The following is a 27,539-nucleotide window of genomic DNA, read 5'->3' on the forward strand; positions in this document are numbered from 1 at the left end:
GCATCCGGCTCAAACCTGGGCACGGACGAAGTTTTTTTTGCAACATTAAGCTTCATATCCTGCTCCATTCACCTGTTTCTGGGTTCATGCATTAGAACAAGGTTACGGACAGAAACAGGAGAGCGAAAATAAATGAATGAAGCAGAAGAGAGGCAGGAAGAGTATAACAGAAGAGAAATAATGGAGGTTATAAAGGAAAGGAGCGAGCCCCAGCGCATCACTCACAACGGGAAAGAAAATATGCAGTAGGGGTGGGGCGGGGGAGGAATAAGTGAGTGGGCTAAAGGAGGCAGGTTCTGTGAATGAAAAGACAAGACGACTATGGAATAGGGAGAGACAGAGGCAGAAAAGAGGGAAGGAGAAAGTAAAATAACCAAGGTCTATACATACCAATAAGACTTCAGGCTCTAAGCAGTTGCAGATATTTTGGCTTTGGGAGGTTTCCCCTGACCAAAACCCTGTGATTCTGTCTGCTCTGTGCTTGGCTGTCTGATTTATACTACCGTTCCTCTAGAGACATCTCTGTATCTAACAAGTCACACAGATAGAGGTTGTGAGCTCTTTCACCTACTGCCGCCGCAGCGCAGCTTCTGCGCCATCCCCTCCTGTGCACTATGCGCTTTAACGCAACTGCCCAGATTCCTCTGGCGGAAGGTGCGATTTACCATGAGGTGCAGGACTCTGTGCTCCTACCCACCGCGGTGATGAACCTGTCTAACATCTCAATGAGGCATATTATGTCCGAGAGCGACCTGGATGTCAACACGGACATCTACTCCAAAATCCTAGTCACCATCATCTACCTGTTCCTCTTCGTCGTGGGCTGCACCGGGAACTCCATCACCGCGTACACACTGGTGAGGAAGAAGTCTCTGCAGAATCTGCAGAGCACCGTCCACTACCACCTGGCTAGCCTTGCCCTCTCTGACCTGCTCATACTCCTCCTCAGCATGCCGATAGAGCTGTACAACTTCATCTGGGTCCACCATCCCTGGGCATTCGGGAACGCGGTGTGCAAGGGCTATTACTTCCTGAGAGATGCCTGCACCTATGCCACTGCCCTCAACATTGCCAGCCTCAGTGTGGAGCGGTACATGGCCATGTGCCATCCCTTCAAGGCTAAGAGTATCATGTCCAGGAGCAGGACTAAGAAACTCATCACGTTTATCTGGGTAGCTTCTTTTCTGCTGGCAACTCCGATGATATTCACCATGGGGGAAACCTATTTAGGGGTAGAGGACCCAGACCTCGTCTGCACCAGAATTGTGGATATGTCCACCTTCAAAACTGTCATCCAGGTGAGTCCAGTCACTAGTGAGCTAACCCTGTGAGGTTACTGTACTTGTATGTGCTTGCAGTGTGTGTACCTGACTTTTTCTTGTTCCCCTTGATCCGGGCTGGAAGCAGATTTTACCACTCGATTACATTTCTCAGTTATTTTTGACCACTTTTTGCATTCTGTCTCATACATTAATAAGCAGAAGCACTTAGTTATTATCTATATTTACAGATCATATGACATCATATTGGGAGAACTTGTGTTATTAGTATTGAGTCTAGATCACAGGTTTCCAAACGTGGTCCTCAAGGCTCCCCAACAGTTCAGGTTTTAGAGCTATCCATGGTTGAGCACAGGTGGTTAAAACAAATTGACTGAGGTACTGATGAATTCACTTGTGATCAAGCATGGATATGGACCGCGTTTGGGAACCTCTGGTCTAGATTGTTACATATATTTTGGCTAGAAAACAATTCGGAAGAGGAAGACTCTTTACAAGTAAATTCCAGTTTATATGATCTAAGCCACAGGTTCTCAAACTCAGTCCTCAGAACCCCACACAGTGCATGTTTTCCAGGTCTCTTCACATAATCAAAAATAAAATAATTATAACCACCTGTGGATCATTTATAATGTGTCAGTGAGTAATGACTACACCTCTGCACCTGCTGGGTGACCTGGAAAATGTGACCTGTGTGGGGTCCTGAGGACCAAGAATGAGAACCACTGATCTAAGCATTCATTTACAATTTTCTTACACAGTAGCCTGCTTGTCTTCATATAAACACCTAAATGTTCCCATAAGACAGCATCAATTGGCATTTCATGCTGCCTTTACATTAGTTATATAGCATTAATCAGATTTTGTTAGATTATGGTTGCAAAATAAACAATACATCAGAACTTTTTGATGTTGGGTCTGTAAATTATCTAATGGTGCATACACACGGTCAGATGAATGATTTTACCAACGATTTGAACGATTTCAGACAGTATTAAGATTAATGAAATCATCAAAATCTGACTGCAAACTGACGATGTCAGATATCGTTATCTGACATGTGGGAACCCGCATCGTTCATCATTGCAGGCCCACAGGTCAGATTTTTTTTCAGATATGAACGACTGAACGATTTTTAAAATCTTTATCATTCTGATCTGACAACAAATCTGACCGTGTGTATGCAGGCATAACACTATAGCCAAAACTTGTTAAAACCAATAAATATTTGCAACGGGGAAAACGATCTGCTGGATGATTGACAGGTCAGTCTTTGTGGAAATTCTGCAGAAGATACATTTTGTTTTTAACAAGTAAGCTGGGTACACACACAAAGATTTTCTGTCCAACCATCCAACTAGTTGATTGGTTGGAATGAAAACCTGGTAATGTATGGGAGTAACTGATGATCAGCAACTTGCTCCTAAATGCCAGAAAACAGATGAAAAAGGTCGTCAGACAAGTTTGTTAAATGTTTGATCTAAACAATTTGTTCAAACAACAGTTTTTGTCCTTTTTCCGGCGTTTGGAAGCAAATTGCTGATTGTCATTTGCTGTCATCCCTTACCAGATTTTCATTCCAACCAATCAACTACTTGGATGGTTGGACAGAAAATCTTTACGTGTGTACCCAGCTTTAGTATACATATTGTATATAGTTAATATCATAATGTATGCACAATGCTATATAATGTCAGTGTGATGTGCATATACAGCAAAGTGAAGCAACCAATGTCTTAATTGGAATAAAATATAAAGAAACATACATACAAAAACCAGTGGGTTATTGAAGCTTCTAGCGCTGTATACGGTTCTATTGGCAATATGCAGTGACACATAAATGAGAAACCAACCAACATCTGTTTGAACAATTATTTGATAAAATGTAGTCAACACACTGCCCAGTGATTTCTTGTAGTTATTAAATATAATAGCCATCAAATAATAAGTTGCTATAATCTTTTTTGCTCTCCTCTGAACATAAGCAAATGTTAAATATTGATTCTAACTACAGTATCTCTTTGTGAACTGGAGGGATGTAGTCTGGAACCCAACGGTCTAAATGCCGACCGCCGGCTTCCAGACTGCTTTATCCCGACTGGGGACAAATGACAGGCGTCTAAATGTAGACGTCTGGAGACCGGCGCCCGGCATCCCGATCGAGCGGATGCCGGGCGCCGCTGCGGACAGCCACGCGGGGGGGGGGTTAGGGCTCCCGGGGGGGACTTAGGGTTAGGCACCCCCCCGGGAGGTTAGGGTTCGGCTAGGGGGAGGGAGGGCTAGGGTTAGGCACCCCCCGGGGGACAGGGTTAGCCAGCGGGGAAGGGGGGATAGGGTTAGGCGCAGGGGGGAGGTTAGGGTTAGGCACCCCTAAGAAGGGTTAGGGTTAGGGGGGTTAGGTTAGTTGATACTTACCTTTAGGACAATCGGGATTTCCAGCGCTGTCGGGTATCCGCTGTTGGGAATTGAACCGCCGGCCATGCTCCCGCCGGTAATACATATCACACCCGAACTGGAGACCTCAGCTTACATGTATGAATTCAGTTTGAAAATATAGTAATCTCATTCCCACTCCTCCCCTTTTCACTAGCACAGATGCTGGCCAAGGACTGGACACTGTTGCAGTTTGTTGTTGCGCTCTCTAAAACCATTAACACTTAAACCATAGATTTGGTTTTTCAATCATAAAACGGCAGAACAGTTATCACAATATGCAATCCATGTTATTAATTTAAGAACTTGTACATAAAGAATAAGTAAGCATCTCCTTTAAGTTACATATTAATGGTAAGCAGTTATCAATGTTCATTAAGAACAAAACTACTGCTCTTATGTATAGTTTGGAATTTCTAAAACAAATAACTATCTGTGTTTTGTCTCAGCCCATCTCTCTGTGCTCTCTCCTACTGATTCCTTGGCACTTTCATACTGTGAGTCTATATCTATAGGTATTCCCCATGGCAACACATCACAGAGGCGGCCTGTCACTATGTTACCATGTTAGTCATCTTAGGGTGTGACGAACAATCAGTGTCTGCATCCTTTCCCTCTGTTAATGGGTTAATGTGAATATAAATCTAGCTATAGAGGTTGTGTTGATGCTTGTACTAAGAACATCTTAATGCAGATGATATCTGTGTTTTAGTTATATAATTACGTAGAAAACGTTAGGGAAGTAGTAACCAAAGTCATGTACTCCAGCGGTGCAAAAAAAGTCACCACTGCAATTCACCAAAAGATTCCTGACTGCTGTAACTAGACCCCTTTCACACCGCATTGCCAGGTCGCACCCGAGATTTTGTACAATGGTCCGTCCCCGGTAAGACCCGGCTGAGACCACTTTCAGACTGGCTCCCTGACCCGGCTTATTACTGGGTCGATGACGTCACCACCGTCACAAGCCGGGCTCTTCCTATGCTGTGAATGGGTCCCGGGTCGCATCCACCCGGGTTACCCATTCACACTGCACTGCAGCCTGGTTGCTCGACCCAGGTTATTTCACACTGAGCAGTATCCGGGGCTGCTGCGCGTTCACCTGAAATAACCCAGGTTATTGCTGGCAGTGTGAAAGGGGTATAATAATACTAGCCTCCTCAAGAAAGCCCCCGGCGGTAGTGTAATGTCCCGGTTGCAAGCTTTTATGAACATTTACTGGATTACCTTTAATAACCAGAAGAAATGAGTATGGGCCATTGCTTCCGCCCTCCTATTTTAGAGGGGCTCAGACTCGGATGTTGAGTTTAGTGTCAATCAGTCTCAGTCTGTTCCAATACTCACACAGCATATAGAGACCTCCATCCTCCCATGTGAAGAGTGACTTAGTGTATTGGAGTTCAAATTACAGCAAAAAGCCTCATAGAGATGCAACCTTCCCACATCCTATCCCGGTATGTCCTTACACTCTCTCTAGTGCCTACAGTACTTCACAAAATCTAGGAACCTCCCCAGCAACATGTTGCATGAAATATGGAATTTACATTAGAAATAAGGCAAGCTCCCACTCCCTCTCCTGATGGGCACCCAATAAAAGTGCTGCCTATAGTACAGATTCAGAATTATACGCAAACCCGATGGTTTGCGTACGACTCCGATGTTTGAAGACCTGCTCATGCTCAGGATTTGTACTGTTCATGTGCAGATCTCCTTCCGCTAGCTTGCTCGCAATGTCTGGACACCGCAGGCTAATTAACAGTTTGTGGCCATTAGGGAGCGGCGTCAGGCCACGTCCCAGAAAATGGGGCATGTCGGCTCCATTTACTGGGTGTGCTGAAGCCAGTGGCTGCTTCCTTGGACGCATCTTCAGTGGCTTCCAATTGTCATGGAGAGTGATCCGTTGCTTCGCCCTAGAATGCAGCAGCGGATCATAGAAGCTGGTGGGAGGCATCTATTTACACAAAACAGCAGCTATACTAATAGTGTGTACAGCTCTGAATCAGGCCTTTGTACTGGCCACAGAATAAATTAGGAACATGCAGATATTGGACCTCCAGCTACCATGGAATAAAAGTCCTAGCATGATCTATTTGCCATTTTGTAGAGTTGTCACTCCACATCAGTTGGGGTGCTGAAGAATGGCAAGGTAAGTCGGGTACAGTTTCAAAACAGCTAATGTGACACAAGCTGGCAGGGCATGCTGAGTGAGATATCTTGTTTCACAGCTGATTAAGCCTACACGCTGTACTGGAGGCACTGTAGGGTGAGATGTATCAAACAATCCGTACATATCCCTGCGGCATCACATCGCACGTGGATGCATGGACACTGTGGAACGCAGACCCACGTGATCTACCTTATTAGTAAATCACTTCTCCAGTATAGGCTGCATCATCAGGTCACATGGCTCATCATCTACAGATATGGAGAGGGGCTTAAAATAAACTACCCATAGATTATGTCTATAAATGATTTAAGATGGCCATCTCAGTGTACAGCACAGAGCAGCTGATCGGGGTCACAGAGCAGGAGACCAGCGATCAGTTGACTGGAGTCACAGAGGAGCTCTCCAGCTTACCGATCAAAAGTCCATTGGCCAGGTAAGTGTTTTTCTTTAAGGGCTTGTTAGTAGTTTTTTACGAAAATGACTCCAAAAGCTCTGTCATACAGTTAAGTGATACTAAAATAATGTGTGAAACACTTGTTTTCACATTATTTTTACTAACAATAATATTTACAAATATGCCCGTTTATAATAAATATTCCCCCCTAGTGTTAAATCTAGTTGGCATTTACTGTTTGCGAATAATGTGGCTGGAGGGATGGGAGGTTTAATATTAGTTCTTTGATATAATAGCTCATTGTTCATGAAAAGTAGAAAGAAGCTGGGACATATCGATTAGTATCCATAACTTTAATAGTAAACTTAGAAGGGGACTGTACTAGATTAAATATTAGGCTATGCAGAACAGATGAGAAATTAATTCCAATTTGGTTATTTATTTCTAAACGTGCCTTAAATAATACAGTATCTCTTTTTATGGATAATGTCAGGAATCTTTCTATTGTCATGGTTAGCCAACTCACTTGATCAGTTATGCAGCTCAATTCCTTACATGGCTGCTGGATGAGATTGGAGCATATTTACTAAGCAGGGGATTTCCAAAACCCTCGTTTTATTTACAGATTTTGCCTGCCATAGTAAATGCTAAATCAGGCTTGTTTTGCAATAAAATATTTATTTGTTTAAGATGTACTAACCCTTACCTTGGTTGTTACAATACTATGGGCTCTATTTACTACAATACACATTTTGAATGCAGATTGTAGTGTGATATTACCAACTGAATTTGCCTTGCGAATTCAGGTAATTTCACGGGGATTTACTAAAAATCCCTTGCAGGGACAGAGCTTGTGAATCCCCTCCACACACTTATCACGGTATTTTTGCCCATGCATGCGCCGACTGGCCTCCGTTAAGCCCCACCCCTGTTGCTAAGCCCCGCCCCTGCAATCACGACCCCCCCCCTCATTTAATTGTACTTGCCTGCAGTGATCAGGGCTCTGGTGATGTCTTCCATGGCTCCGGTCAGCTGACTTCCCATCCTGCACTGGGACCCGGTCACCTGATGACCGGGCCCGATCTCTGGTCCCTGGATTCAGGTAAGTTATTTTTTTTTTACTATTTTTTTTTTTTAAGCTGAGATCAGCGTGTGGTCACACAGCTGATCACTGGGGCCGGCTCCGGGCTCTGCGCTACCTGTTAGAGCGGAGCAGGAGTCCGGTAACCGGGGAAGACCCTGGATAACGCCACCTCACAAATTATTTTTAGTAACTACCAGGCAGATCACATTTCCCATTACAATCATGGGAAATGCGATCTGATTACTAAAAGTAAGTGATAATTAGGGGTTGGAGTAGAATTTAACGAATTCTACTCCAATTGCCCTTTAGCAACTTTAGGTGAAACTAAAATAATGTGAAAAGGGTCTGAAAATACCCTTTTTCACTTTGTTTTAGTAAAAATAATGATAATAAATAGAGCTCTATATACTATGCCTTCCACCCACACTTATAAATAATTATAATTTGTGTATTGTTAATTGCTACAGACTGCAATCTACAAAAACTCCTCTTATAGACACAATTTGTGAACGTGAGCAGCCTCTCATTTAACAGTGTGGCACAAAACAACCCAGGGTAATCTACAGTACAATATGTCCTGGTGACCCAGATTCCCCAAGTGAACACATGGAATTATTTAATTCCTAGACTAGAATTAAGGTTTTTGATGCTTGGAAAAAATAACTGGATATGTCGGAATAGATTCCTCTTACTGATTTGCTGAATTTGACACCCAGCGTATTCAATTCATAAGAATCTTAATGATATGTGCCATAGGATATTATGAAATGGAATATAGTGGCTAGTTCAAAAATAATTTATTGTCTTGTATGTGCCCTTCTGCAATTTTTACTAAATACACTGCTGTACCTTTTTGGCAGTCAAAATTAGGGATGTGCGGGCTTGGATTAGTTCGTATTCTCCCGCCAAAAATCGGGTCTCAGAGGCAAAACGTCATCTTTCATGGACAAACATCATCTTTCATGGACTTTTGTCCAGGAATGATGATGTTTGTCCACGAAAGATGACATTTTACCTCTTTCTGAGACCCGATTTTTGGCGGGAAAAATCTGAATTTGGCAGGAAAATCCGAACTAATCCAAGCCCGCACATCCCTAGTCAAAATTAGTATAGCTTTGTATTTAGTATTTGTCACAGGGTGTATATACAAGTCAGTGAAATAGAATAATTTGAAATAGAAAGCCCTCTTTAAGTGTGAGATGTTAGCGCAGTAGGGGAGGAGTAATATTTGCAAATTTACATCATTTTATTGGTAAGGGAATCACTTGGAACCAGAGGTGCATATTGTCAGCTACACTTCTTTAAATAGCATCATGAATAAATAAATCTATAGAAATGTAAAGGTTATATCTTTATGCATTAGCTTCCACTAATCTGCTCTTCACAGCTGTTATGGCTTTTGTGAGCAGGTCCCACATGATACATAATATTTTATTTTTAAAATTTAGTGCAGATCGTATAATCTGCTGTTGGTGAAATTGCACCATGTCAATGAGAACTTTACTCAGCTGCTACAGACAGATTTGTAGTATGGTGTACAGTATATAGCAAAGACAAGAGGCTGCTGGGGCCCCACAAAGTCTGTTTGTGTCATAATAGCCTAGTTCTAAACAGGCATATAGATATTTTTCTTTGAATGAGCAAATTTCTTCCGAACGATGGCAGTACAGCAGTCATAGGATCAATCATCTAAATAAAAAGAAGCATTTCTCTTCAGTTCATATAGAGGCTGGGAAAATGCACATTCCTCTATATGAAATTAAAATTTTCTGCCAAGTGAAGTAAGACAGAAACAGGCACTTGGAGTACTCCATTTAATTCATAGAGCAGGGGCGTATCTACAATGGGTTTGGGGTGTGCGGTGCACACGGGCCCCTGGGTCCACACCGCACACCCTGCACCCATATAGTCTTATATTTACCTGTCTGTAGTGCTGCCCTGCAGCGCCGAGCCGGCAAAAATCATTGGGAAAATGGCGGCGGACATTTTCCCAGGTGACTCGAACTAAGCCAAAATCTACTGCCAGTGCTGCGTCGCGGGACAGCCAGAGAGAGGAGGGAGCCTGCACTAAGTCTGCACACAGGCCCCCTCCTCTCTTGAAACACCAGCGTTCTGTTCAATGCTTGCAAAGCATATTAAGAGGCATATTCATTATGCTTCTTAATATGATAGCCCCCGATGATTGAGGATCCAATTCGCAGCGAGTTGTGGAGGTGGAAACGGATTTTGTGTTGCTCCAGTGCAGGGACAGCTGCACAAAACAGCAGCTGTCCCTGCGATTAGCAATACTGCTGAGTCATGCATGTGCACGGCCGCTGGGTGCTGGCAACGGATGAATCTACTTGGATCCTCCTCGGATCTCCTTTCGTTAGGAAGGAGCGAGCTCTGGGAATTAAACCCATCTGAAGATGACATTGGCTCCTGCAGGTAAACTCTGAAAACGTTATATTAGACTGAATATTAGGCAGACCCATCCGGCCCCTAATAATGAATGGGCCAGTTACTTAAAACATGTGGAAAGTAGCGTTTCCGTATGTGTAACAGTTCCATTAGTATAATATATAGGTCCCTAAAAGTTAATTAGGACTCATTCTCGTAACAGTACTGAATTGCGCAGTGCAAAAAGTGCTGTTATCAAACAGAACACTTGGGGCTGATATGTGAATAAGGCCTTTAAAAGTTCAGTTAAATGTTTGAAATATTATATCCATGGAATGGATTTAGAGGGTCAAGTTGAGTTGGGTATAAAGTGCACTTTACTGCCTAATATAAGCATTTTATAATACTTGTAGCCATATAAACATCCAGTCGTATCTTGTGATTGCTTGCAGCTCCTTACTATTGAAGGAAGGAGGGGAAGTGTAAGCAAAGCCAAAGTAAAATATGGGCGTGTTTGCCCATTTATGCAGACTGGCACAGGAGATGGGTAACTTAACTTCACTTAGTGCACAAAAATAATAAAAGTACATGTTTGATGTTGCTTCCTGCTCTGAGATGTTCTCAAGTCATTGGATTACATGTAATACTGATTAACACATCAACCCCTTGCATGTACAGTTAATACACGTGAGCACATAGGTACTGACCCCTAATATAATAAGCCTACAAAATGACCTCACCAACATCTGCCACATCTTTTTAAATGCATAATTATCATTTAAAGCAAAACATGTCTATGGGCCATATGCAATTAGAGGGAAAAGTCCGAGCTCGGACTTTTCACCATCATCGGAGATTTCTGCAGGGATAAAGTATCGGGCGCATGCCCACTTATCCCCGTATTCTATTTGGATGCGGCGAAAACGGAACCCGGTAGAAAGGTAAGTATGGAAAAGTCCTGTAAATTTTTGGGAAATCATCCTGGGACCCCCCTAAAGATGGTCTGACATGGGGGATCACTATGGGTACCCCTGATTTGACCTGCTGTATTTTTTATTTTTTTAATATCCGCGGCAGGTGCATAAATGCACCTGCCGCGGATATGTGAAAAGGGGGGGAAGAATAGCATTTATCTTTATTTATTTAATTTTTTTAAACAACTATGCCAATCAAATTTGGGGTACATGAAAATGGGTGCAAGCATATTTTTAAGTCCCTAAAGTACTTTTTTTCACCATGTATTACATGGAGGAAAGTTTTCCCCGTTTTTTTACAAAAGAAATTGAAATTGAATATGGGGATAATTGAAACTGGCAAAAATGACATCATCGTCGAAAAATTATCGCCGATAATGGACTTTTTGTCCCATATTGATTATGGCCCTACTGTATGTATGTGAAAGTATCTAAATAAATATTCCAGTTGGTATTATGATCACACTTTGTCAAGCAAATCATAATGTGAGTTGTAGTCTACCTAAAACGGCCCCAAAACTTTTGCTAGCGAAACTGTTAATCTCCAAATCACACAATAACACTGGGAGATAGCGTAACAACTGTTTAATTTCTGTAACGTTTCCATTTAAGCCTCTACACTTTGCCATTTTATAATCTGGCTCAGCGCGGGGATTCTATATCGAATAGACATATCTGTGTTAATTGCTTTCTGTTTCCTAAATCCATGATCAAAGAGAGAGATTTACATCATGATTAACTGCCGACATAAGAAATTAACCCGGGAGAGGTTTCACTCTGATGACAGGAGAACATGGATGGTGTGTGGGGGGAGAGGGTTCTGTAAGAGATGTTGGCATTGCTGAGGGTCACAGGAAACATGATACGGAGGGCTGAGTTATAGAGGGCAGAGGGTTCTGTAAGAGATATTGGCATCGCCGAGGGTCACAGGAAATACGATAGGGAGGGCAGAGTTTATAGTATTAAGAACATGCCACTGTCAGCTGAATTAAAGGATATCTATGAGGATGCCAGCTGTCACTTATGTGGGTGAATTATATACATAGGCCACTTGATGCCATTTACAATAGATTCAGTTTGCAGGTATACAAGAGTTCTAAAGTATTTCATCATAATTCCATAAGAGAGAGAAAAAGAGTGTGTGTGTGTGTAATGCCGCATATCCACTACACAATATAAATGAACGTTAACGACATCGTTATCATTCATCGTCAGAAATATCGTGCAGTGCATATGCTGTCAACGACCAGCGATGCGCGCTCCCGCTGGTCGTTGACGCTGTCGCTCATCGCCCGAACCTTTTGTCCAACCTGACGATATTGTTTGGTTATGCAGGTGATGAGGGAGGGTGCCCACACTGAACGATATATCGTTCAATGTGGGCTCAATATCCACTGCACAATATAATGAATGATTGAACGATAACGATGTTGTGTAGTGGATATGCGGCATAAGATGTGGCCTCAGGGTTAAAGGATTATCTCCTCCATATCCCCCTACACACACCCACACTACCATCCCCAAATAGAGGGACTGAGTGGTTTATGTATCGAGCAGTGAAAAGTGTGGAGATGTGGACCAATGGAGAAGTTGCCCATAGCAACCAATCAGCTCCTACCTATTATTTGATAGACTGTACTTGATAAATGCTACTTCAAAGCTGATTGGTTACTAGGGTAACTTCTTCACTGGTTCACTTCTCCACACTTTTTACTGCTTTATACATGTCCACAGCTAAGTATAATATTATATAACCCAATATGTGATCATCTGTATCAGGGCCGCAACTAGGGGGGGGCTAGAGGTGCACGTGCACCGGGTGCCGGAATTGCAGGGGGTGAAAAAAGCTGACTCGAGGTGGCTTGGGGGCTGCAGACTCAGAAAACGGCCATCCAAAAACGGCCACCGCCAAAGAGGAGACAAATGCTAGAGTTCCTTACTGGCCCTCTAGTGTCTGTCTCCTCCTTGGCGGCGGCTATTTTTGGATGGCCATTTTCAGCAAATTCCATGCTGAAAGGGGCCATCCAAAAATGGCCGCCGCCTAGCAGGAGACAGATACTAGAGGTACTACTTGACCTCTAGTGTCTGTTAGGCCAGTGCAATGCACACAGCGTTCCCGGCACCGGGAACGCTGGTGCTGCCGGGAGAAGATGCTGAAAGCTGCATCTTCTCCCGTGAAATCCCCTGGCAACGAGCATAAACCCCACTGGCAACAAGAATGAAACCCCATGGCAAGAAGCATAAACCTCATGGCAACGAGCATGTAACCCCTGGCAACGAGCATGTAACCCCATGGCAACGAGCATGTAACCCCATGGCAACGAGCATGTAACCCCATGGCAACGAGCATAAACCCCATGGCAATGAGCATTAACCCCATGGCAATGAGCATTAACCCCATGGCAACGAGCATTAACCCCATGGCAATGAGCATGTAACCCCTGACAACGAGCAGGTAATTTTAAAGTAATTAGAAGCCTTACTGTGGGGTATGAAAATGGTGTCGGGCAAATATGTAAGTGGCACTTTGGTAATAGGCATTACAGTGTGTGGCATAATGTGTAATGGACATTATGGTGTGTGGAATAATGTAAGTCACTATACCAGGGACATCTGAGTAGTGCACTGCCTTATGGAGGAGCAAGGACAAACTTCAGGTACAGGAAGGGAGGGGGCGCAAAATTGCTGCCTTGCACCGGGTGACAGATATCCTAGTTTCGGCCCTGTCTGTATACAAATTACTGTACATGTGCAAATTTGTGAAAGTATACATATCTACTATATGTTGCTGCAAGGCATGTGTCTCGTACTAGGTATACAATCGGGAAACCGGCTGCCTTAATACCGGCAGCTGGTTTCCGGACTGTCATATCCCGGCGAGGGTGAAATGCCGGGCGTCTAGATGTAGACGGGTGACATTTCCCCGACGCCGGGAGACCGGCGACCGGCATCCCGATCAAAGGGTTGCCGGGCGGCACGAGCGGACAGACGCGGGGGGGAGGGTTAGGTTTAGGTCACCCGGGGCTGACTTGGGGTTAGGCACCCCCCGGGAGGGTTAGGGTTAGGCTAGGGGGAGCTAAGGGTTAGGCACCCCCCCGAGGGACTTAGGTTTAGGCAGCGGGGAAGGGGGGTTTAGGGTTAGGCACTTAGAGGGGGGAATTAGGGTTAGGCACTTGGGGGGGAGGTTAGGGTTAGGCACCCCTAAGGAGGGTTAGGGGGTTAGTTTAGGTTAGTTTATACTTACCTTAGCGACGATCGGGATTTCCAGCACTGTCGGGCTTCCGTTGCCGGGAACTCTGCTTTTGTCGGCCAGGCGCTGCCGGGAATCCCTCGTACTGTACATGCACTGCATGGAGGTACCGCTCACTCCCTCTCCTCACAGCTTTCACTTAGTTCAAGCAGACTTGCTTCCTGCATGAAAGAGGGGCTGGTTCATTAAGGATCACAACTGCTAAAACGTACGCAGATGGACGATTGTTGCATACTGCACATGCACTGCAGAAGTCACCACCTCAATTGCACTGCGATCATAGAGCCACGGAGAGCCATCTCAGAGTGACTTACAGGCAGTGAGCTTTTGGGGTGGTGATGAAGGGATGGTCGGAGAAGCGCAGGCGTATCTGTCCGTTTGAATGCTGTTGAATGGGTGTGCATAAATTAGCCAGTGCAATTGCATACGCAGCGAAGGTACTTAGTGTTCACTGTAGCTCCGGCGGCAGGCACCCGTGCACCCGAAAAGTGGGCGTGGTCATTGAAAAGGGGCGTGTCTATAAGACACGCACCCTTTTCTTCACTCTTGGGGGCATGCCCGGCACTTACAGACACGCCAGGTAGCCCCCAAGTGCTGCTGGCAGGTAAGCATGCACCCAGTGTCTATTCACCGGTGGTGACCGGGTCACCGCACATTTCCCCACCCACGGGACACTGCGACCCGTGGGTGAAGACGGCACCCACAGTCTGTCTTAGCGGGGCGCTGCGTGGTGAGGGCAGGGCGCCTTTTGCCCTCCAGAAGGAGGGCAGGGTGCAGTGCCCTGCTAAAACAGCCTAGCGGGAACGCTAGGTACTTACTGCGTGCAATGAGGTTAGCAATTTCTAAGTAGGGTCAGGGCTGCTGTGATTCTGCGGAACCGATGGTACTCTCTGTTTCCGATGTTTATGGAGGATGTGAGATAGAGGTAGTGGGAGACAGTGGGCATCTCTATGCTGACAGTGCGAGGGCATTGCGATAGCAATCATTAGCATATTTTAGCAGCAGAACTGCGTGCGATTAAGGATCTGCGATTGCAATAGCAATGTTTAATGAATCAGGCCCAGAGTCTGCACAACACCCCCATTTCATTCCCAGCTGGAGGAAGAAGGTCCAGAATTTTCCACCCCCTGCTGCACAGGAAGGACATCTAGCCCCTGCTGGGAGACCCCCTCCACGCACGTATATCACCCTCTCTGTTTAGCACAGCTGCCTTCCTTGCTCCACTCTGCTGTATGGTCACAGCTCCGGTTCTTCTTCTCCTTTCTCCCCCACCTTAGGCTTACCTTCATATATAGATTGGGGATGAAAGGGGAGGAGGGGCTGCACACACATCTACCGAATTCCTGTGGCCTCCTAATGTCAGTCTGGAGGATACCAATCACCAATCCTTGTTTGATGATTGGCTACTGCAGATTTCTGGAGGCATTACTGATAAAATAATAGGAAGGTATAAGCTAGTAAGTGTGAGAGGTAGTAGGGAGGCAAAGAGGTTGAGTGCAGCTACAGGACAGAGGGCCTGATTCAGAGCCGGACGCTATTTGCGCTCGCTCTTTGCGGTCTGTTGACGCCTCTATGTCTGAGCGAGCGAACGAAACATGCGCTCGCTATTTTGTAAATACGCCCCCTGGCCGCTCGCATCCTACGTCATCTCCGCTATTTGATTAATCGAGTACATCGAAATGCGTCTGAACTGCTCGCAGTGCTTGTGGTAGGATTTTCCTACCGCAATCATGCGAACAGTTCAGGCTAAGAAACAACCAAGTGACGTGGTCGATGACGCTGCTTTGTTAATTATACACACCCTTAAAACGCCCGTTTTGACCGTTTGGCACGCCTGCGTTTGGATCTCCACTCCCCGTTTTCAAGCACCTTCCCCTGTTACCACCCACAAACGCCTCATCCTGTCACTCAAATTAGCAGGCACTCGCTATTTTGCGAGCGCTCGATTTCCGACCGCACTGACTGGTTGGCGCATGCGCATTACGACCCATACGCATGCGCAGCTGTGCGAACATCGCTCGGAGCGAACGAGCTGCCGCTTACGAGCGGCTCTGAATCAGGCCCAGAGTCTGTGGGAAAAGGTATGCTAGGCACATTGGGTGGATGTAGCCCTCATGTAGGACAGTGAGGAGAGACCATCCAAGTGTAGGACACCTGCAGTTACACAGAAGGTGCACAGCACAGGAAAAGAGGAGGACAATATTCAAGCACTCCCCACCCCCACCATCGCCGGAGATCTTGCAAAATTATCACCTCCCAAATCCTCCCCAGACCACCTCCAACCCCCCCTCCCACAGCTGGAATTCTAGCTATATGGTACCTCCCACACCCATCCCCCTGTAGGTCGCACGAATCGGAGCTTCCCTAACCCTCTTACTTCCCCCAATTCAACAAATTAGCACCTACTGACCCCACCTCAGCCCCCACCCCACTGGAGGTCTCGCGAAACAGCACCTTGCACACCAAATACTGGTCCTGATTCAGCAAGGATCGCAGTAGCAAAGACGCATGCAATTGGTCGATTAATTCGCATTGCGCATACCTATGCATCGCAGTGCGCATGCGCAAACTAGCAATTGCCATGGGAAATGCGTTTGCAGAGGCTACGCAGACCCCGAGCACATTAATTAACAAAGTGCCATTTGTGGTTGGTGACAGGGGGGTGGTCGGGCGAACGCAGGCGTGCCAGTGCGTTGGGACGGCGTTGCAGGGGCATGTATAAATTATCCACTGCAATACCATACGTAGCATGAGAGTGTGCTGAAGTTAGCAATTCCTGAGTGAGGTCTGACCTACCGTAACTGTACATATGGATCCGATGTTCCTCGATGTTACTGATTATTTCGCTATGTTGCCCAAGTATACAGATGTGTGTAAGGGGAAGTGGGCGTCCTCATGGTAAGCTGTGATCACAATGCGATTGCAAACATTTGCATTTCACCACTCTTATTAACAAATGCGGTGCATGCGTTCTAGCAGAATAGCGATCCTTGTTGAATCAGGCCCACTGTATGTGTGACTGTGTGTTTATATACCTAGACATATATGGTTGTTAGGACCATCACTAATTTTGTGTCTAGTGGGGATTTAAGTGAGTACGGGGTAAATTTATAAAAATGCACATTTTAGCCCCGATAATTGTATTTTCTTATCATTGCATATCACGTCAAAAACAAATTATGCATCAGGGCAATGTATAAAAAGAAAACAGATTCACCAACAGGGGTTCCAATAAGGAACTTGGCAACTTGAGAGTGACTAAGGGCTCTATTTACTACAATCCGCATATTGAATGCAGATTGTAGTGTGATATTAACGACTGAATTCGCATTGCGAATTCAGGCAATATCACAGGGATTTGCTACAAATCCCTTGCAGGGACAGAGCTTGCAATAAAGCTCTGTCCCTGTGAATCCCCTCCACACACTAGTCACGGTATTTTTGCAAAAAATACCGTGACAAAGTGCATGCGCCGACCGGCCACCCCTGCTACCCCCCCCCCCGACATTAAGCCCCGCCCCCGCGATTTACTAAAAATAAGTGATACTTAGGGGTTGGAGTAGAATTTTACGAATTCTACTCCAATTGTCCTGTAATAACTATAGGTGATACTAAAATAATGTGAAAAGGGTGTGAAAACACCCTTTTTCACTTTGTTTTAGTCAAAATAATGCTAATAAATAGAGCCCAAAGCCTCCCTTGCAGTGAAATGATGGGGGGTTTTTTTTAAGGCAAAATGCTTTTAAGTGGATTATACTTTTTTGCTTCTTTTCTTGTATTTCTGGTAAATTGTTAATATTTCATAATTATTGGCTAGTATACCATTGGCACATGTATATATGGATATGGGTGCTAAGAGGAGTCCGCATTGGCATACAATAATGGGGGGTTATTAGCCTGACCTGTTAGCCAATCAAAGCCACAGCCAAACTAGACTAAAAGGTAGTACAAGTGGCTGTGCAGACCAATAGTTTTGTAATGGTCCACTTAAGACTGAGGAAGCAGCAAAGGCTTCTGTTGCAACAGGGCCTGAAATTCCTCTGGGCAGACCTGTATTTGTGGAATCAACACACCCAGGAGATAATGGTCTATTAAAATGTATGCCACATTCAGCCACTTGGTGTAATTTCATGCCCATACTAAAATTGATTCTTTAATTATCCAAACAGCAGGCAGCCAATTTGTGGGCTGTTAACAATTTTCAAGATAATGGCTTCCTCCACATTGTAGAGGTGATGGCACTGAAAGGCTTAAGGGGACTGAGGCCCTGATTCAGAGCCGGACGCTCTGACAGAGCACTCGCTCTGAATCAGGGCCGGGCTTCTTGTTTTTTAGAGCGGCCTCCTGGCAGCTCGCATAGCTGTGGGTAACCACCCACAGCTATAGCGAGCGGCCAGGAAGATGGTCGCGATGGTCAAGACCATCGCGACCATCGGGCTTGCGACGAGACCCTTGTGGTAGGGTCTCGTTGCCGCATGCCCCAGAGGGATTTCAGCTCTGACAGAGCTGAAATCTCTCCCACTGACATCACTCGTGATGTCAGTGGGGCCGGCCCCAAACGGAGGCGTTCACATTGGAACGCCTCCGTTTGGGCAGCCACTCCCCCGGCCTGCCCACCAAAGGGGGCGTGCTGTCACTCAACGTCGACAGCACGCCCCCTTTGGTACTATTGGGGGCATTACTATTGGGGGCATTACTACAAGGGGCATTACTTCTAAAGGGAACATTACTTCTAAAGGGGAATTTACTATTGGGGGCATTACCACTGGGGGCATTACATCTGGGGGCACTAATACATGGGGCATTACTGCAAGGGACATTACCACTGGGGGCACTACTACAGGGGGCATTACTGCAAGGGGCATTACTATAGGGGACATTACTTCTACAGGGGGCATTACTATTGGGGCACTACTACAGGGGGCACTACTACAGGGGGCATTACTACAGGAGACATTACATAGGGGGCACTGCATAAGGGGCACCACTCCTGGGGGCTCTGTATAAGGGGCACCACTCCTGGGGGCTCTGTATAAGGGGCACTGCATAAGGGGCACTACCACTGTGGGCACTGCATAAGGGGCACCACTACAGTGGGCATTGCATAAGGGGCACTACTACTGTGGGCAGTATGTGTATTAGGGGCACTACTACTGTGGGCATTGTGCCTGATTCAGACCCGCTTGCGAGCGCATAGCGCTCGCAAGCAGGTTTTGATGTTGGGCCATTGCGCACGTGAGCCCCGGAAAAAGTGAGAAATCACTCGCTCCAGGGCTCGCTACAAGATAGGACGGCTGTCGATGTTTTGTGCGGGGGGTGGCTGCACAAACTGAGGCGTTCCCGAAGGAACGCCTGCCATTTGTGGGCGGCCCTACTGACATCACTAGTGATGTCAGCAGTGGACTTCCTGCTCTATTAGAGCAGGAAATCCACTCGGGCTTGCGAGACCACAGGGTCTCCTCGCAAGCCCGATGGTCACGATAATTGTGACCATCACCAGGCCTCATGCACACACTGTGGCGCTGTGGGTGGTCACCCACAGCTGTGGGAGCGGCCTGGAGGCCGGTCAAAAAAAAAAATAGGGATGCCCTGATTCAGAGCGAGCACACGCAAATAGCGTGCGTCTCTGAATCCCGCCCATTGTGTATAAGGGGCACTGCTTTGTGTCATGACCTGAATAAGGGACACTACTTTGTGGTATAATGTGAATCAGGGGCACAGTGTGCAGTGTAATGTGAATAAGATTGTGCTACTGTATGGCGTAATTTGAATTGGGTATACTATTGCATGACCACACCCCTTTTTTGAAACCACGCCCCTTTTTGGCATGCGTCTAGGGCGTGCGCTGTCCCATTATTAAAGAAGCGCCAAGGGGGGGAGGGGGTGAGTTCCACCACTTCTCTAGGACCACTTTAAGCACTGGATCCTGTGTATTAGAGCAAATATGATACCACAAAGGATTCTTGAGATGTACACAGCATTTTAGTGTCTTTGCTTTAGTATTTTATGACATGAAAGGAAGGGCTTGGTAAATGTTCCAGAACTTAAAACCCAGTGAGGTCCATGGATTAACTACAGCAGAAGCTTAAACAACCAACACGCCAGAAAATAGAGGCTAGCTGGCTCTTTGAACACTCTTATCTCCAAGCTGCGTGTATGATCTGTGGTCTCATCCTCTAATCTGAGCAGATACATACATCTCATCCATAGTGGGACTCTCCATGTGTGCCTAGGGGAATTTCTTATTTAGGACAATTCGTTCTAAAAGGAAAATTTAATGCTCACTGGGCTCTATTTATTAACATTATTTTTACTAAAATAAAGTGAAAAAGGGTGTTTTCACACCCTTTTCACATTATTTTAGTTTCACCTGTAGTTATTACAGAGCAATTGGAGTAGAATTAGTAAAATTCTACTCCAACCCCTAATTATCACTTATTTTTAGTAAAGCAGATCGCACTTCCCATAATTGTAATGGGAAATGTGATACGACCATAGTTACTAAAAATAAATTGTAAAAAAATACCGGGGGAAGCCCTGTGATAATAACGCCACCTGCAGGTGGCGGTATCCAGGGTCTCCCCCGGTTACCAGGCTCCTACTCTGCTCTAACGGGGAGAGCAGAGGCGGGATCCGGTACCAGTAATCAGCTATGTGGTCTAAACAGACCGCAAGCTGATTGCTGTAAAAAAAAGAAAAAAAAAATTGAAACATTTTTTTTTTACTTACCTGAATCCAGGAACCGGTGATCGGGCCTCCGGTGATGGCTCCTCTCCGGTCAGCTGGTCTCCCACAGTGCACCGCTGCCCGGTCATCAGGTGATCGGGTTCCAGTGCAGTATGGGAGATCACCTGATCGGGAAGCCCGGAGAAGATCACCGGAGGCCAGGAGGATGCAGGTAAGTGTAATGAAGGGAGGGGGGGGTCGTGGGGGGGGGAGGGAGGTCGTGGGGGTCCGCGATCGCGGGGGGCGGGGCTTAGCGTCGGTGGGGGGTAGCAGTGACGGTGGGTCAGCGCATGCGCGGGCTCTTAGTCGCAGTATTTTTTCCGAAAATACCGCGACTAGAGTGCGGATGGGATCCGTAGGGACAGAGCTTTATCGCAAGCTCTGTCCCTGCAAGGGATTTATAGTAAATCCCTGTGATATTGCTTGAATTCGCAATGCGAATTCACTCGGTAATATCACACTACAATCCGCATTCAATATGCGGATTGTAGTAAATAGAGCCCTATGCCATAAATAGTCATCACTGTATCACTGTGGGCTCTATTTATTAACATTAAGTTTACTAAAATAATGTGAAAAAGGGTGTTTTCACACCCTTTTCACATAATTTTAGTATCACCTACAGTTACTAAAGGGCAATTGGAGTAGAAGTCGTAAAATTCTAATTGTAATGGGAAATGTGATCTGCCCAAAGTTACTAAAAATAAAATGTGAAAAAATACCGGGGAAAGCCCTGTGATTATAACGCCACCCGGAGGTGGTGTTATCCAGGGTCTCCCCCAGTTACCGGACTTCTGCTCTGCTCTAACATGCAGAGCAGAGCCGGGAGCCTGCCCCAGTGATCAGCTATGTGGTCTAAACAGACCACACGCTGATTTACTGTAAAAAAAAAAAAAAAAAACTTACCTGAGTCCAGGGACCGGAGTTGGGGGCTCCGGTGATGTCCTCCGTCCGGTCAGCTTCAATTTATCCACCTTCAGGATTAGAATACCATTGCTTATTATTATCATTTATTATTATTATTTTTATGTTTTGATGTCTCATGTATTGACCTTTATATAATGGTTTTTTTATCATTAAATATTCTATATTGCGAACCAATCCGCATCAGATCTTTGAGTACTAGAGCCATCAATATTCATACCAGTAACAAGTACTGCTTGACTGCTTACTCATATTTAGCATGATATATGTATTAATTGCTTCAATGGATTATATTGCATTACATTTACTTTAGCAATATCATTGGTACTATCGCTGTACTTTTCTTCTTTTCCTACTGTTTGTGTAACATGTTTTTTTTATTTAAAACAAGTTTTTGTTTACAAATGGAATGTGGCCTATTCCTTGTCTCTGGGGCTTGAACAGCCTCTCAGGAGACACCCTGCGTGTGTGAGTGTGTATATAATATAATATATATATATATATATATATATATATATATATATATATATAAAATAATGAATCCAGGGGTGCACTCACCAGTCTTCATATAGAGAGATGTTTATTACGTCCACATAATCACATAGCAGCATTGACGTTTCGGTCCCATGTTTGGACCTTTGTCAAGATTCAATTCAAAGTGACAAGCACCCTATTATATACCCACCCTCATCTTAGGACCCACCGTCTAATTACCTTAATGAACCACCTGTACTGCACCTATCAAAATACAACATACCATTACCATACAAACACCAAAGTGCACATGAATAAACAACAGTATAGGGGTTAACTCTGGCGATTCCCACCTTTGTAATGCAAAAGACCCCCTGGCGTCTAGCTCTGTTCTCCAAGTGCCGCTGAGACATCGTGGTAGCATGCGCTCCACAGACAGGATGATTAGGGTGGTGGAACGCACGCTACCACGATGTCTCTGCGGCACTTGGAGGACAGAGCCAGATGCCAGGGGGTCTTTTGGTGGATCTTAAGATGAGGGTAGGTATATAATAGGGTGCTTGTCACTTTGAATTGAATCTTGACAAAGGTCCAAACTTGGGACCGAAACGTTGATGCTGCTATGTGATTATGTGGACGTAATAAACATCTATTTATATTAGAGATGAGCGGTTCGGATTCTGTGGAATCCGAACCGCTCCGAACATTGGGGATCCGAGTCCACCCGAACCCTGTTCGGGTGTTCACCGCCTGACTCGGATCCCCGTTCGGGGCCGAACGGCGGCCGCCTGATGTCGGATTCTCACTAGAGAATCCGACATCAGGGCTCCTATTGTGTAGGGCAGAGCGCTGTGATAGCGCTCTGCCCTACACAGACACAAACACACAGCCGCCAGCGGCAGCTGTGTGTTTGTTTCAGCAGCCAATGAGAGTCACACAGACTCTCATTGGCTGCTGCACGGAGGGAGCCGGCTGGAGCTCACACATGAGCTCCGTCTTCCGGCTCCCTCCTCAGCGTGTGACAGCAGAGCGGACGGCGTGGAAGCGGGGATACAGGAAGTTTTTTTTTTTTTTTTTTTGTTTTTACTTGTGCAAGGGCCGGGGGCGCTACTGGGGGGGTCTGCTACTGGGGGTGCGGGGGGGGCCATACTACTGGGGGGGTCTGCTACTGGGAGGGGCTATACTACAGGGGGGGGTTGCTACTGGGGGTCCATACTACTGAGGGGCCTGCTACTGGGGGGGGCTATACTACTGGGGGGGTCTGCTATTGGGGGGGACTATACTACTGGGGGGGTCTGCTACTGGGGGTCCATACTACTGAGGGGCCTGCTACTGGGGGGGGCTATACTACTGGGGGGGTCTGCTACTGGGGGGGCCATACTACTGAGGGGCCTGCTACTGGGGGGGGCCATACTACTGGTGGGGGGCATACTACTGGGGGGGCTTACTACTACTGGGGGGGGCATACTACTGGGGGGGCTTACTACTACTGGGGGGGGCCATACTACAGGGGGGCTACTACTGGGGCAGCCTACTACTGGGGGGGCCATACTGCTGGGGGGGCCTGCTAATGGGGGGCATACTGCTGGGGGGGCCTGCTAATGGGGGGCATACTACTGGGTGGTATGCTAATGGGGGGCATACTGCTGGGGGGGCCTGCTAATGGGGGGCATACTACTGGGTGGTATGCTAATGGGGGGCATACTACTGGGGGGGCATACTACTGGGGGAACTGCATAGGGGACCCTACTACTAAGGGGACTGCATAGGGGGCACCACTGCTTGGGGCATTGTGTAAGGGACACCGCTACTGTGGGCATTGTGTAAAAGGGGCACTACTGTGGGCATTGTGTAAAAGGGTCACTACTGTGTGTCGTAACATAAATAAGAGACACTACTTTATGGTGTAATGTGAATCAGGCCCTATGTGCGGTGTAATGTGAATAAGATTGTGCACTGTGACTCCTTGGGCCGTAGCCCACTATGTAAACAAGTACTGTGATTCTGCTGGCCGTACCCCACTGGGTGGGTGCACTACTTTTCATTTCTGCCACTGCTGTGTGGCAATGTGTCATAGATGTGCTTTATACTGTGGTGTCTGTGTCGTTGTGCCGCTGATTTGTCGCTTAGTAACCAGTCAGCTCACTGCAACCTTTGGCCAATAATGTTGAAAACAATATTATAAACTGTGATATGGTCTAAATTGACTGGAAATTAATGTTATTGAGGTTAATAATACTCTAGGAAGAAAAAAAAGACCAATTTATGTGATTTTAGCTTTTTTTGTCAATTTTTGTAAAAAAATCCAAATCCAAATCCAAAGCCAGTCACCGCAGTTTGGCAAATCCAAATCCAAAGCCGGACGACGAATTAGATCCAAATCCGGCAAAAATGGTCCGGCGCACATCCCTAATTTATATGAAGACTGGCGAGTGCACCCCTGGATTCATTATTACATATATATTTATTTTCTATTTCAAAAGGACATTTTTTTGCCCTATTTGGGTAGACACCCCAGCGCATTATGGATTACAGACGTGAGTGTGGACCTACTTGGAGACTACATATATAGATAGATAGATAGATAGATATATAAATAATCCCATAACGTGGTATGGCAGCCATACATTTTAAGGAAAGAGGCGGGGCACTCCTGGATCCAGTGAAAAATAACAAGTGTGTTTCAAGACATCATAGGCATAACTACAGTCATGTCGGCGTTTCAAGGTCTCCAGACCTTTTCATCAGGACTCTAGGTTTGTTAATGTTATAGTCCTGATGAAAAGGTCTGGAGACCATGAAACGTTGACATGACTGTTGATATGCCTATCTTGAATTACAGTTGATATGTTTCACTGGATCCAGGACTGCCGCCTCTTTCCTTTAAAATGTGTGGCTGCCATACCACACTATATGATCAAGTATATTATCTTGTCTTAGGAGAGCACCCAGCTATATATTCTTTTCATCCTTAGAGCCAAGCTACAGAAAGTGTGTGTGTGTATGTGCCAAGCCACAGAAAGTGTGTGTGTGTGTGTATATATATATATTAGGGGTGAGCGGGTTCGGATTTCTGAAATCCGAACCCCCCCGAGCCCCCCCGATCCGAGTCCGATCCGAGTCAGGCTCGACTTTTCCCGCCTGACTCGGATCTGACATCGAGGCAAAACGTCATCATCCCGCCTTCCGAGTCTCGCGGGTTTTGGATCCTATATAAGGTACCCGCGTCGGCGCCATTTTCTCACTCGGCTGTGGACAGTGAAGAGGGAGGGTGGGAGTTAGTGCTGTGTAGTGTAGTGTAGTGTAGTGCTGCTGTTGTCCACTACTTCAAAGTCCATAGGGGCTGGCTGTGTTGTGCTGTGCTGCTGTTGTTAATAGGGGCTGTGTCCACTACTTCAAAGTCCATAGGGGCTGGCTGGACTGTGTTGTGCAGTCAGTTCCAAAGTCCTGTGCAGTGTCCCAGTCCTAAAGGGGTGCTGTAGTGTTGTCCAGGGGGTGCTCTGTCCATCAGGGGTGCTCCCCCCAAGTGCTAAAAAAATAATATATTTTCTGTGTTTGTGAATTGTGTGCGCAGTAGCCGCACGTGCATCAACAAAGTAGTGCCAAGCGTGCGCCTGTGTCATAAGTAAAGGGCCGGCTGGCTTGACCGTTAAGGGTGCTGTAACCCCCGAAAGTACACTCCAGTCCAAACCTAAAAAAAAATTATTTTCTGTGTTTGTGAATTGTGTGCGCAGTAGCCGCACGTGCATCAACAAAGTAGTGCCAAGCGTGCGCCTGTGTCATAAGTAAAGGGCCGGCTGGCTTGACCGTTAAAGGGTGCTGTAACCCCCGAAAGTACACTCCAGTCCAAACCAAAAAAAAATTATTTTCTGTGGTTGTGAATTGTGTGCGCAGTAGCCGCACGTGCATCAACAAAGTAGTGCCAAGCGTGCGCCTGTGTCATAAGTAAAGGGCCGGCTGGCTTGACCGTTAAGGGTGCTGTAACCCCCGAAAGTACACTCCAGTCCAAACCTAAAAAAAAATTATTTTCTGTGTTTGTGAATTGTGTGCGCAGTAGCCGCACGTGCATCAACAAAGTAGTGCCAAGAGTGCGCCTGTGTCATAAGTAAAGGGCCGGCTGGCTTGACCGTTAAAGGGTGCTGTAACCCCCGAAAGTACACTCCAGTCCAAACCAAAAAAAAATTATTTTCTGTGTTTGTGAATTGTGTGCGCAGTAGCCGCACGTGCATCAACAAAGTAGTGCCAAGCGTGCGCCTGTGTCATAAGTAAAGGGCCGGCTGGCTTGACCGTTAAAGGGTGCTGTAACCCCTGAAAGTACACTCCAGTCCAAACCCAAAAAAAATTATTTTCTGTGTTTGTGAACTGTGTGCGCAGTAGCCGCACGTGCATCAACAAAGTAGTGCCAAGCGTGCGCCTGTGTCATAAGTAAAGGGCCGGCTGGCTTGACCGTTAAGGGTGCTGTAACTCCCGAAAGTACACTCCAGTCCAAACCAAAAAAAAAATTATTTTCTGTGTTTGTGAATTGTGTGCGCAGTAGCCGCACGTGCATCAACAAAGTAGTGCCAAGCGTGCGCCTGTGTCATAAGTAAAGGGCCGGCTGGCTTGACCGTTAAGGGTGCTGTAACCCCCGAAAGTACACTCCAGTCCAAACCAAAAAAAAAATTATTTTCTGTGTTTGTGAATTGTGTGCGCAGTAGCCGCACGTGCATCAACAAAGTAGTGCCAAGCGTGCGCCTGTGTCATAAGTAAAGGGCCGGCTGGCTTGACCGTTAAGGGTGCTGTAACCCCCGAAAGTACACTCCAGTCCAAACCAAAAAAAAAATTATTTTCTGTGTTTGTGAATTGTGTGCGCAGTAGCCGCACGTGCATCAACAAAGTAGTGCCAAGCGTGCGCCTGTGTCATAAGTAAAGGGCCGGCTGGCTTGACCGTTAAAGGGTGCTGTAACCCCCAAAGTACACTCCAGTCCAAACCAAAAAAAAATTATTTTCTGTGTTTGTGAATTGTGTGCGCAGTAGCCGCACGTGCATCAACAAAGTAGTGCCAAGAGTGCGCCTGTGTCATAAGTAAAGGGCCGGCTGGCTTGACCGTTAAAGGGTGCTGTAACCCACAAAGTACACTCCAGTCCGAACCAAAAAAAAATTTATTTTCTGTGTTTAGCCGCACGTATATATCAAATCGATATAACATAAATGGAGGACCAAACTTTCTCCGATAAAAATAAAATAGAGAAAGATCAAGAACCACTTCCTCCTAGTGCTGAAGCTGCTGCCACTAGTCATGACATAGACGATAACATGCCATCAACGTCGTCTGCCAAGGCCGATGCCCAATGTCATAGTAGAGGGCACATACAATCCCAAATGGCAAAGTTCAGGAAAATGACCTTGAAAAAGACATTTAAATCAGCTGAAGAGAAACGTAAACTTGCCAATATGCCATTTACGACACGGAGT

At 46.0% G+C, this 27,539-nt stretch overlaps 1 protein-coding gene across 1 annotated transcript in view; it reads left to right on the forward strand.

Annotated features, from left to right (window-relative positions):
* Window positions 1-614: 614 nt before the first annotated feature.
* NTSR1 (neurotensin receptor 1) overlaps window positions 615-27,539 on the forward strand; it is a 220,503-nt gene continuing 193,578 nt past the window's right edge. Inside the window, exon 1 of the mRNA XM_088482940.1 lies at window positions 615-1,298. Within this exon, the coding sequence (XP_088339066.1) occupies window positions 615-1,298 (684 nt within the window). The remainder of the gene's footprint in view (window positions 1,299-27,539) is intronic.

The sequence above is a fragment of the Taudactylus pleione genome, unplaced genomic scaffold, assembly GCF_031769625.1.
Source record: "Taudactylus pleione unplaced genomic scaffold, aTauple2 ptg000018l, whole genome shotgun sequence".
Classification (NCBI taxonomy): domain Eukaryota; kingdom Metazoa; phylum Chordata; class Amphibia; order Anura; family Myobatrachidae; genus Taudactylus; species Taudactylus pleione.